We start from the raw sequence: 11,658 nt of genomic DNA on the forward strand, positions 1-11,658 counted from the left end.
AATTTTTTTAGTTAACTTTTGAAATACTGACAGAATTTTCGTTAGTATTTCTTCGTTCATTTTCATTTAGGAATAAAATCCCTAATTTGCTATAAATAACATATTTAAATTAATTTATAAATTAATTAAATATAAATTAATTGTTCAAAAATCCTAAATCCATTCATTAAATTTAATTTATATAAATAAAAAAATTAAAAAAATAATTATATTAAGTTTAACAAAAAAAATTCAATTCACTCATGCGTATATAAAAACTAAAAATAAAAATTATATATATTAAAATATATATAATTTTTATTTTTAATTTTTATAAATGTAAATTAATTTTTATATATATTCAAATCAAACCGAGCTAGGTTCGGACTTTAAATATTTTATTTAAAATTTTATTTAAAATTTAAATGAAAGTAAAATTTATATTTAAATTTATTTAATGAATTTTAATTTTTTATTGAAATCCTTTCAAAATTTAAATGGGCCTTATAATTAAGGGTATCCATAATTTGATTTTAACCGAATTAACCAATCGAACTGATCTAATTTGGTTAATCGTTTGACTATCAAATTAATTTCAATCAATTAATAAAATAATTTTAGTAAAATTTCAATTTTCATTTAATTTGATTTGAAAATTGAATTAACTTAAATTGTAATCGAAATATAATATAATCCAAATATAAAATAAAAAAACATGAAATAGATCATTTAATTTTATAATTTATTAAAATTTTTAACATAATATTTTTTATATTTAAATATTTTATTGAATAATTTTATTTAATTTATTTAAAATATAAACAATTTAAAATTTAAAATATAATTTAACTTAAATATCTTTATTATTTGATTAATCTAAAAAATTAATTAAATTGATTGAATTTAATTTGATTTGTTAATTTTTTAAATTTATAAATTTGATTGATTAATAAAAATAAAATAAAATAAAATAAAATAATATATTTATTTTAGATAGTTCAATTTAAATTTATCCGAATTAATTGAATAAACACTTCTCTTCGAATTTTTAAGGATAACTTGAAAGGAATTTAAATAATTATTCTTTTACAAAAAAGTATTATCTTTGTTTTTTAAAAATTTATTATGTGAAATTCTCAAATTTTAACTCCATCTAGATATTAGAGAATAAAAAAATAAAAATAAATATTTCTAATACAAAAATGCCATTTTCATCATAAATAATATTTGTTTAGAAAAAAACATAATTACATGCATTATTTAGTTTATGTTCTAATTATCATACATGCATTTTGTGCATTAATAATAGATGTGAAATAGCAAAATAAAAATTTCAAAAAAAAGAAAATTCTTTTAGAAAAAATAGGACAATTAAAAAAAATGATTTTGGAGATCTTACCTAAATATTGAAGCGAATTCAAATCACACTTTTACTAAGGGATATCATTTTCATCTTTACCTCAAATTAATCATGAAATTTTTTTAAAAGATTAATCTTTTTAAATTCTACTTAAATGTTGAAGAATTAGAGAAAGCTTTTTGACACCAAAGGATTTTATTTTATCATTAAAGGTTTTTTTTTAAAGGTACAATGATGAAAAAATAAAAAGAGATAAAATTAAAGATTTATAAGATGAATTAAATTGATCATTTTAATCTTCTAATTTGTATTTGCATTATTTATTTGCTTCATATGCATCACAAGTATTTTATTATTGTCAAAGAAATATAAAACAGTAAATGGTGATTTTGGAAAAAATTTTTTATTAGAAAGAAAAAACTAATATTTTTAAATAAAAATAACTTTTGGGACCTTAACTAGATATTGCAGAGTTTTTAAATAATTATTTTTATAAAAGAATATTACATTGGATTTTAAGAGTTATTGCAAGAATTTCAAGCGAAAGAAAATTTTTTAAAATTTTGCCTAAATATTGAAAAATTTAAGAAATATTATAAAACTAAAAATTTATATTCTATTCTTAAATAAAAGTTTTTAAAAAGATTTTTAAAAAAATAAAAAAAATGATGGGAATTATTTTAAATATTAAAATTAAGATAATTTTTATCAAAGCAAAATGATAACACATGATCAATTGTTTTCATTTTAAAAACGAGTGTTGTAGAGTGTAAATTCTTTCCCATGCATAATCATATTTCCAAACTCTATTTTATTATTTGCAAACCTAAATTTTTTTTAATAAGTTAATTAATTTTAAAATTTTATTAAAATAACAAATTGTAAATGATTAATCATACTTAATAAAAAAATATTGATGATAACTCTCTATTTTTATTTTAATTTTATAATCTCATCTAACGATCCCAAAATCATTATGACAATAAATACTACTTGAATCCAAAAATCTAAGTTAATAGATTTTTGAATTCTCGATTTATATATTATATATCACATTCAAATACGCACTTACATATGTGATTCTCAACACTTTAGCTTTGCCCTTAATTTTCTACATTTGCGGATGGTTTAAAGAACCTGTGCCCCCCAAAAATTTTGAATTTTTTTAATACCATAAGTTATTTTCATAATAGATTTAAATTCTTTTATAAAAGAATTAGTTTGGATCGCTCAAACTTAAATTTATTGTATTGATATATATTATTATTTATTTTATGTATTTATGTGAATATATAATTATAAAAATTACTTGTATCTAAATATTACAATTTTTAATTTCAAATTTTTTTTAAAACTTTTGTTTACTTATCATAAATAATTTCCAATTTAAAATGAGTAATAAATTTGTCAATACTATTTTTTCATAAATATATAAATTTAAGTTTAATATACATGCAAGTAATAGAATAACTAAAACCAATTTGATGAATATCTAATTGTGATTCATTGTTTCATTAAATTTTTTTACTATAGTATGTATGCTCATTTTATTTGAAAATTGTTACATGTCAAAACAATTAATATGATTACGTTAAATACATTTTCAATTTTTAGAATGTAAAAATACTATGTAAAAAATTGAAAGGTTTTAATTTATGTATCAAAGTCTTTACTTGATTGTTTTCAAATTTACCTAATTTTTTTTTTATTTTTTCATTTTAATACTTTAAATATTAAATATGATAAAAATAATATGTTAATATTGTAAAAAAAAAATAATGATTTTATTTTTATAAAGAATATTGTTTATGATTTATAATTAAAATCGTAAGATCAATTATTTAATATATTTATTTTGTTTTATATATATTTACATATTAACATACTTATAATTATAAGTTTGTTATATTATATATTTGCATCTTTTTTATTAATAATAATTTGATATATTTTGAAAAAAATTATTGTAAAATATTACTTTAGCTGTTTTAAAATTAAAGATCAAGATCCGTCGATGATTTCCTACGTTAGTTATTGGGCCTCGACATATCATTCCTTATACTTATAAATTAACATTTTGCCTCGTGAATCAATTCTGGAAATGTCCACGAGCTTTATCTGTTCTTATGGGCGTCATTAGTCGCGGGTGATCGCTTTTGCAATAATAGCTGCGATGAGGCCTCCACCCACACCAATTGCTAGAGGAGTACTTTTTTGAATATGGTCTTGACCTGATCACTTTCTTTCGAGCCTGTTTTGCAGAACACAGCAAAGTGCTCGCAATTGTTTGTTAACAAGTTATACGGGCCAAAGAGATAATTCCATTCCAAGCAATCAGTGGCCATCGTAATAACTTCATGGGCTGGCTTGGAGAATCTATATTCACAAACGTGAAGTGAGTGACCGTCAAGGAAACAACGGAGGCAGGTTTTGATGACTCCACTACTGAAGTTTCTTTTGTATCCACATTTTTGACATGGATCTGAAAATCGATTATAAATTATTGGAGGTGCCATGAGGTGAATGACCATGTCATCGCCCACATATATTCCTGGTGTCAAAAACAGCCAAATTTTGACTTACTAAGTTATTATGATCGATCATCTCGATCAATAAAATCCTTTAATTATACATCATGAAAAGAAACAAAAAAAAAAAGAAAAAAGAAGCAAACCATGATGATAGTAGAGACCTCCGCTCCTTTCGCTGTAGATGTGATCTCCTGGTTCGGGCTCCCAATAAGGGTTTGGATCAATCGGTACATGCTCCGTAAAAAATGTCGAAGAAGAAGAAGAAGATGACAGTGAAAGTCCCATTTTTTTAATTTCTATTTAAAATCCTTTAATTTAAGTTGTCTTCTTTATGAAAAACTCGATGAATTTATAGTAGAATTGCCCAGAGAATCCAAGCAACGTAAAATCGAGAATCAATTAATAAAAAGAAAATACCTATGCTCTAAAACTTAAAAAAGTAGGTTCTTATACGAGAAAATGTACATAATTATTGTCCATCAATGGTGCGGAATTTTACAAACGTAATGTGAATGCTTGAAATGTTTAGTTGCTTTGGCATAACTTTTAACTCAAATGAAAATGTATTAAATTTATATTTACGAGTCTCTTATTAATTAGCAATATTTTCTTTAAGATTTATAGCTTTTAACTACAAAATAATTACGTTGTGTATTGCTTAACTTATAACGAAGTGCTGATCACTTTGCTCAGGAATAGCTCTAAATTTAAATTCAATATCCTAAAAAAACTTATAAACTTGGTTTTATATATACTAGTTTGATGTTAATTAGTATATTTCTCATATACAATTTGATGGCAACATAGTCCAAAAGGTTCTACGTAAAAGTATTCATGGAATGGATCGGATCAAGCCAAACTTGATTTCTTGTCAAATGGTTTGATCCATTGGGTTCGAATATACTCATTTTATTATTAATAAAATATTAAAATATTTTAAAATAATTTGTATATTAATATTTCATATTTTTTTGAATTAATTTTAAATAAAAATATTTTTATTAATTAAATAGTAATTTAGGTCGAGCTCAAATTTCAAAATTCATATTCAAAATTCAATTGGTGGATAAATCTTTCTTCAAGTTACAAGTTACGGGTTACGGTAAACATTTTGCTAGAACAAGAAATAAAAAAAATTGAAAACAAAAAGGAAACATTTAAACTAGAGGGTATTTTTCTAATTTTTGGACTTTGTATGAAATGTTGCTAAAAAAAATTATAATACGTATTTACAAAGAATAAATTTATAATTATATTGGGTAAAGACAAATTGTTTTTATATCCTCAAACTTAATATTTTAAATTTGGAGAAGTTAAAAACACATCTTTGTAATAACTTTCAAATTAAAAAAAAAAAATTTGAAGAATCAACAGCTGGTCTATTATCAATTGACTTGTGAATATTTGCACATGCTACTTCTACCATTAATATACGAGTCTAAAAATCTGTTTAAAATTCCAACCCATCTTTCAAAAGAGAAAAAGAATATATTTCTTTCCACGTTTTGTGAAAATTAATGTGAACACTAGAAAGTTACATTGATTCAAAGAAGATGAATCTCATAAAGCAAAACCATAGTACACTAATATTAAAGAAAAAAGTTCTTATCTTTAGAAAGACAATAATATTTATAAGATTATGGAAAGAAATCAGTACCTTTTATCTTTGATCATTGGTGTAATGATCATGATCTAGAATTGGAGTTTGTGAATGCCAACATCTGCTAATTTACCCATAATTTCCAAACCAAATTTTCTGCAAATTTATGTTAATGTAATCCAATAAGCTCTTTAATTTGTTCTTAAGACTGAATATAACACCTAATTAATCTCACACTGAAATACATTCATTATAATATATAAGTAAAAATTTGAATTTATACGTATGAATTGATTTTTGTTTAAATGAAAATTTCAAATGAAAATAGATAATATATGATAAATTGAATCGAAAAATGTTAGAAATCCTATTTAAATATTGGAAGGAATTCAAATAAATTTTTTTTTTTTACAAAGGAGTATTATATTTGTTTTTTAAAAATTTATTATGTGAAATTCTCAAGTTTTAACTTCACTTAAATATTGGAAAGTGAAAAAAAAATATTTCTAATACAAAAAATGCCATGTTCATCATAAATACTATCTATTTAGAAAAGAAACATAATTACTTTTGTCATTTAATCTATGTTATCATCAAGCATTTTGTGCATTAATAATAGATATGAAATAGCATCATAACCATTTCAAAAAATTTTTCTTTTAGAAAATGAAAATAATTTTGAAGATCTTACCTAGATATTAGAGAGAATCCAAATCACACTTGTACTAAGGGATATCACTTTCATCTTTACGACAAATGAATCATGAAAATTTTTTAAAGGATTAATTTTCTTAAATTCTACTTAAATATTGGAGAATTAGAGAAAGCTGTTTGATATCAAAATATTTCATTTTATCACTAAAAGTTTTCAAAAAATAAGGTACAATGATGAAAAAAATAAAAAAGAGATAAAATTAAAGGTTTATAAGTTGAATTAAATTGGTCATTTTAATCTTTTAATTTGTATTTGCATTATTTATTGGCTTCATGTGCATCACAAGCATTTTATTATTGTTAAAGAAATGTAAAGCAATAAATGGTGATTTTGGAGAATAATTTTTATTATAAATAAACAACTTAATATTTTTAAGTAAAAATAATTTTTAAGACCTTACTCAAATAGAGTTTTAAATAATTATTCTTTATAAAAGAATATTATGTCAAATTTTAAAAGTTATTATGCAAATTTCAAGAGAAAAAAATATATTTTTAAATTTCATCTAGATATTGAGAAATTCAAGAAATATTTTACAATTAAAAATTTTCATTTTATTCTTAAATAATATGTTTTAAAATGATTTTTACAAAAATAAAAAAATCAAGAGAATTATTTTAAATATTAAAATTAAGATTATATTTATAAAAGCAAAATGATAATACATGATCAATTAATATTATTTTTAAAATGAGTGATGTGAGGTACTAATTTTTTTTCATATATAATCATACTTCCAAACTCTGCTTTATTATTTGCAGACCTAAAAATTTTTTTAATAAGTTAATTAATTTTAAAATTTTAATAAAATAATAATTTTTTAGACAACCAATCATATCTACTAAAAAATTAATAATAATTCACTATTTTGATTTTAATTTTAAAATTTCATTTAAAGATTCCAAAATTATTTTGACAATAGACATCACTTGTATCCAACAATCTAAGTTAATAAATTTTTGGATTCTCAATTTATATATTATATATATCATATTCAAACCCGCACATGCACACGTGATTCTCAACACTATAGCCCTGCCCTTAATTTCCTACATTAGTTATTGGGCCTCAGCGTATCATTCCTTATTCTTATTTATAACATTTTGCCTCGTAAATTTCTGGAAGTGACCACGATCTTGATCTGTTCTTATCGGCGTCTTTGGGCCTCGGTAATCACTTTTGCAAGACCATAAGCTCCCGTGAGGCCTACACCCAGAGGTCCCAGACCAATTGTTACAAGAGGATTTCCAATATGGCCCATGACCTGATGACTTATTGCCGTGCCTGTTTTGCAGTACACAGCAAAGTCCTCGCAATTGTTTGCAAACATGTCATAGCAGCCGAAGCCGTTCCCTTCCAGGAAATCTGTGGCTGTCTTAATAACTTCATAGGCTGGCTTGGAATGGCCTACGTGGCAAGTACCACGTCGTCTCCTATTGAAAACAACAAAGGGGACTCCATATTCATAAAAGTGAAGTGAGTGACCATCAAGGAAACAATCGAGGCAGGTTTTGATGACTCCACCAATGAAGTCTCGCTTGTATCCACATTTTTGACATGGAGCTGAAGACCCAATATGTTTTTGTTTGGCAGGTCCCTGGAGGTGAATGACCATGTCATCGCCCACATAAATTCCTGGTGTCAAAAATAGCCAAATTATGACATACTAAGTTATTATGATCCATCTTCTCCATGAACAAAATCCTTTAATCATAAATCATGAAAAGAAAAAAGAAGCAAACCATGATGATCGTAGAGACCTCCGCTCCTTTCGCTGTAGATGTGATCTCCTGGTTCGGGCTTCCGATTAGGGTTAGGGTTTGGATAATCCGGTATAAGCCCCGGAAAAGGTAACGGATTAATAATTGGTGGAGGTGGAAACAGCATGCTTTGTTGCGGTCCCATTTTCTTTTTCTATTTCAAATCCTTTAATTTAAGTTGTCTTCTTTAGGAAAAACTCGATGAATTTATAGTAGATTTGCCCAGGAGAATCCATGCAACGTAAAATCGAGAATCAAATTAATACACAAAAATACCTATGCTCTAAAACTTTAAAAAGTAGGTTCTTATGCGAGACAATGCACATAATTATTGTCCATCAATGGTGTGGAATTTTACAAACGTAGTGTGAATACTTGCAATGTTTAGTTGCTTTGGCATAACTTTTAAATCAAATGAAAATGTATTAAATTTATATTTACGAGTCTCTTATTAAATAGCAATATCTTCTTTAAGATTTTTAGCTTTTAACTACAAAATAATTACGTTGTGCATGCCTTAGCTTTTAACGAGGAAGAGCAGATCACTTTGCTCATGAATAGCTCTAAATTTAAAGTCAATATCCTAAAAAAAACATATAAACTTGGTTTTATATATACTAGTTTGATGTTAATTAGTATATTTCTCGTATATAATTTGATGGCAGCATAGTCCAAAAGGTTCTATGTAAAAGTATTCATGGATTGGATCAAACCAAACCAAACCAAACTTGACTCCTTGTCTAATGGTTTGATGCATTGGGTTCGAATATGCTCATGTTATTATTAATAAAATATTAAATTATTTTAAAATTTATTTTTATATTAATATTTCATATATTTTTACAATTAATTTTAAATCAAATGATTTTTTTATTAATTAAATAATAGTTTAGATTAAGCTCGAATTTCAAAATTCATATCCAAAATCCGATTGGTGGAGCAATCTATATTCAAGTTACAAGTTAGGGGTTACAATAGGCATTTGGCTAGAATGAGAAATTTTGAAAGAATAAAAAAAAATTGAAAACAAAAAGGAAACATTTAAACTAGAGGGGTTTTTTTTTTTTTTAATTTTTGGGCTTGTCTGAAATGTTTCTAAAAATTAATAATACGTATGTACAAAGAATAAATTTATAATTATATTGGGTAAAGACAAATTGTTGTTATGTCCTCAAACTTAATATTTTAAATTTGGAATTCAAAACACATCTTTGTAATAACTTTCAAATAATAAAAAAAAAACTTTGAAGAACCAACAGCTAGTCTATTATCAATTGACTTGTAAATATTTGCGTATGCTACTTCTAACATTAATGTATGACTCCAAAATCTGTTTAAAATTCCAACCCATCTTTCAAAAAAGAAAAGGAATATATTTCTTTTCACGTTTTGTGAAAATTAATGTGAACACTAAAAAGTTATATTGATTAAACTATGATTGAAAATCATAAAGCAAAAACATAGTACACTGTTATTAAAGAAAAAGGTTCTTAGCTTTAGAAAGACAATAATATTTATAAGATTATAAAAAGAAATCAGTACATTTTATCTTTGATCACTGGTCTAAAGATCATGATCTATAATTGGAGTTTGTGAATGCCAGTCTATGCTAATTTAACCATAATTTCCACACCAAATCATCTGCATATTTTAAATTAATGTAATCCAATAACTTCTTTAATTTGTTTTTAAGACTGAATATAAAGCCTAGTATATATAATATATACGTAAAAACTAGAATTCATATGTGAATTATTTTCTAAAAGATAAAATTGTAAAATTTTCATATTAAAATAAATAATATCTAGTAACTTAAATGTAGATCTTCACAATTGATATCAAATGCTAATTTATGCATATGAAATTTGTGAATGCTAACTAATGCTAATTTACCTATAATTTTTACACAATATTATATGTGATACAATAAGATTTGATTTGATTGACCAAACTAACATGACTTAATACGTTTTTTAATTTGCTCTTAAGTCAGGAAATGATAATCAGTTTTTAATTAGAATTCATATCACATCTTTTCTTTTCTTTTTTTTTTTATTAAGATGTTTTAATTGAGATTATATTTGATGTATTATTAGTGAATAGATACTATATATTATTAGTGAATCATACAATGATATTTTATTAAAAAATTAATTTTAAAAATTTTAAAATCTTAAAAATAAATATACTTAATCTTAAGAATATATTTAAAATTAATTTCTTTGATGATGTATTATTGTGTAATTCATTGACAATGTATAATATTATACATTGATAATATATCAAATATAAACCCATTTTAATTTAACTAATTACAATTACCAATATATATATATATACACACACGTATAAAACCTTAAGAAGAGTCACTTTCACTATGAATACAATCAAATTTATTTTTCTGAGACCTCAAACCTTATCTGATTCCTTCTTTTAGGAGCATACAAAGTATTCCCCACTCACAAATGGTATATGTAACTTGAAGCGCTAGCAATATCTTTAACTTTTTTTTCTTTTTTTTTTTCCAAGACGACAAGAGGAAAAAAAGCAGCTTAAATATATTACTATTGTTTAGGCTTTCTTCTTTTTACCTTTACGATAAAAATGATAATAAGGCAAATGGAGATTATTTATTAGGGTTTATATTTGATATAATTTTAGTGTATAAGTTTTAGAACAAAACTTATATGAAAATTTTTAAGTTTACGAAGTTTCTTTTTAAAAATGATTTAATAAAAAATTAAAATTCATAGATTAATAGAGTTTAATATAAATATTAATAATGTGTAAAAATATTTAAAATTATTATTTATAATTCAAATTATATCAATATTTATTTAATAGTAAAAATCTTATTAATATTTTTACTGAAAATATCTATATAAAATATATATTAAAATTTTTTTCAACTTTACGTACTTAATCTATGTAAGAGACCTTTCAATCATCAATTTTGATTTTCAATTTTAGTTTTTATTTAATTATTTCAAATAAAAAAATTTACAAACTTTATATAAAAAACTTCATCTAAATCTTTTTCAAAACTTCAAATGTTAATATCTCTTATCCTTGGTACTTTTAATCTTCAAAATCAAGCTGGGGCATTATGTAAAAAAAGGCCCAAAACTGAGTCAAATACACATACACTGGCATAAGCCATGAAGAATTCAAGCCAAGAGTGGAGAATCTAAGAGGCAAATGTTCTTACCCTAGCCGAAATGCATCTTTGATGAATTTATCACGCTGACGCACCACAAATGATGTGTGAACGCTTGCATATATATGCTGATTTTTGCATAATTTTTGAAGTCTAATTAGAGTTCCTTTTGAACTAATTAAATAATTAACAACAAGTTTTTTAGATATTGTAAATCTTACAATTTTCTCTCAACATTAAATCTGAGACTTTCAAATTGAAAATTCTAAATATTTTATTGTCGAATTGTCCTCCTATCGACACACTATTAATATTTTGGTTAATGAGTCTAGAAGAATCATGGAGATTAACATCAATCCCAACTTGAGCATGAAATTAGATTGAGTGCAAGTTTTAAAAAGTAAGTATGTGTAGATTCGAATTTTGTTTGAGTTTTTTTTTTTTAAATATTGTAGGCTCTTGAATTATATTTTGATATTGGATTTTAAAAGTAATTTTTTAAACCCAAATTTAAAGATCCAAAAGTATTTATTTATGTTTTGTTTTTTGGTAAAAA

At 23.7% G+C, this 11,658-nt stretch overlaps 2 protein-coding genes across 2 annotated transcripts; both read right to left on the bottom strand.

The window, feature by feature from the left end:
• Window positions 1–3,300: 3,300 nt before the first annotated feature.
• LOC111277977 (protein LEAD-SENSITIVE 1-like) lies at window positions 3,301–4,171 on the bottom strand. Its single transcript, XM_022864423.2, has 2 exons — window positions 4,014–4,171; window positions 3,301–3,890 (listed from the first exon to the last, which is right to left on the bottom strand). The coding sequence occupies exons 1-2, from the start codon at window positions 4,153–4,155 to the stop codon at window positions 3,538–3,540; spliced, it is 495 nt and encodes a 164-aa protein (XP_022720158.1). The 5' UTR covers window positions 4,156–4,171; the 3' UTR covers window positions 3,301–3,537.
• A 2,958-nt stretch (window positions 4,172–7,129) lies between these two features.
• LOC111277872 (protein LEAD-SENSITIVE 1-like) lies at window positions 7,130–8,129 on the bottom strand. The gene is made up of 2 exons (XM_022864301.2): window positions 7,928–8,129; window positions 7,130–7,820 (listed from the first exon to the last, which is right to left on the bottom strand). The coding sequence occupies exons 1-2, from the start codon at window positions 8,088–8,090 to the stop codon at window positions 7,333–7,335; spliced, it is 651 nt and encodes a 216-aa protein (XP_022720036.1). The 5' UTR covers window positions 8,091–8,129; the 3' UTR covers window positions 7,130–7,332.
• Between the last annotated feature and the right edge of the window lie 3,529 nt (window positions 8,130–11,658).

This window comes from Durio zibethinus, chromosome 7, assembly GCF_047325235.1.
Source record: "Durio zibethinus cultivar Kanyao isolate XHJ-2024 chromosome 7, ASM4732523v1, whole genome shotgun sequence".
NCBI lineage: Eukaryota > Viridiplantae > Streptophyta > Magnoliopsida > Malvales > Malvaceae > Durio > Durio zibethinus.

Excerpts from the sequence above, each read along its gene's own strand:
- LOC111277977 (XM_022864423.2), bottom strand. The coding sequence starts at position 4,155 with ATGGGACTTTCACTGTCATCTTCTTCTTCTTCTTCGACATTTTTTACG. Across the intron at positions 3,891-4,013 it reads AGGTCTCTACTATCATCATG|GAATATATGTGGGCGATGAC; the intron begins GTTTGCTTCTTT and ends TTTTGACACCAG.
- LOC111277872 (XM_022864301.2), bottom strand. The coding sequence starts at position 8,090 with ATGGGACCGCAACAAAGCATGCTGTTTCCACCTCCACCAATTATTAAT. Across the intron at positions 7,821-7,927 it reads AGGTCTCTACGATCATCATG|GAATTTATGTGGGCGATGAC; the intron begins GTTTGCTTCTTT and ends TTTTGACACCAG.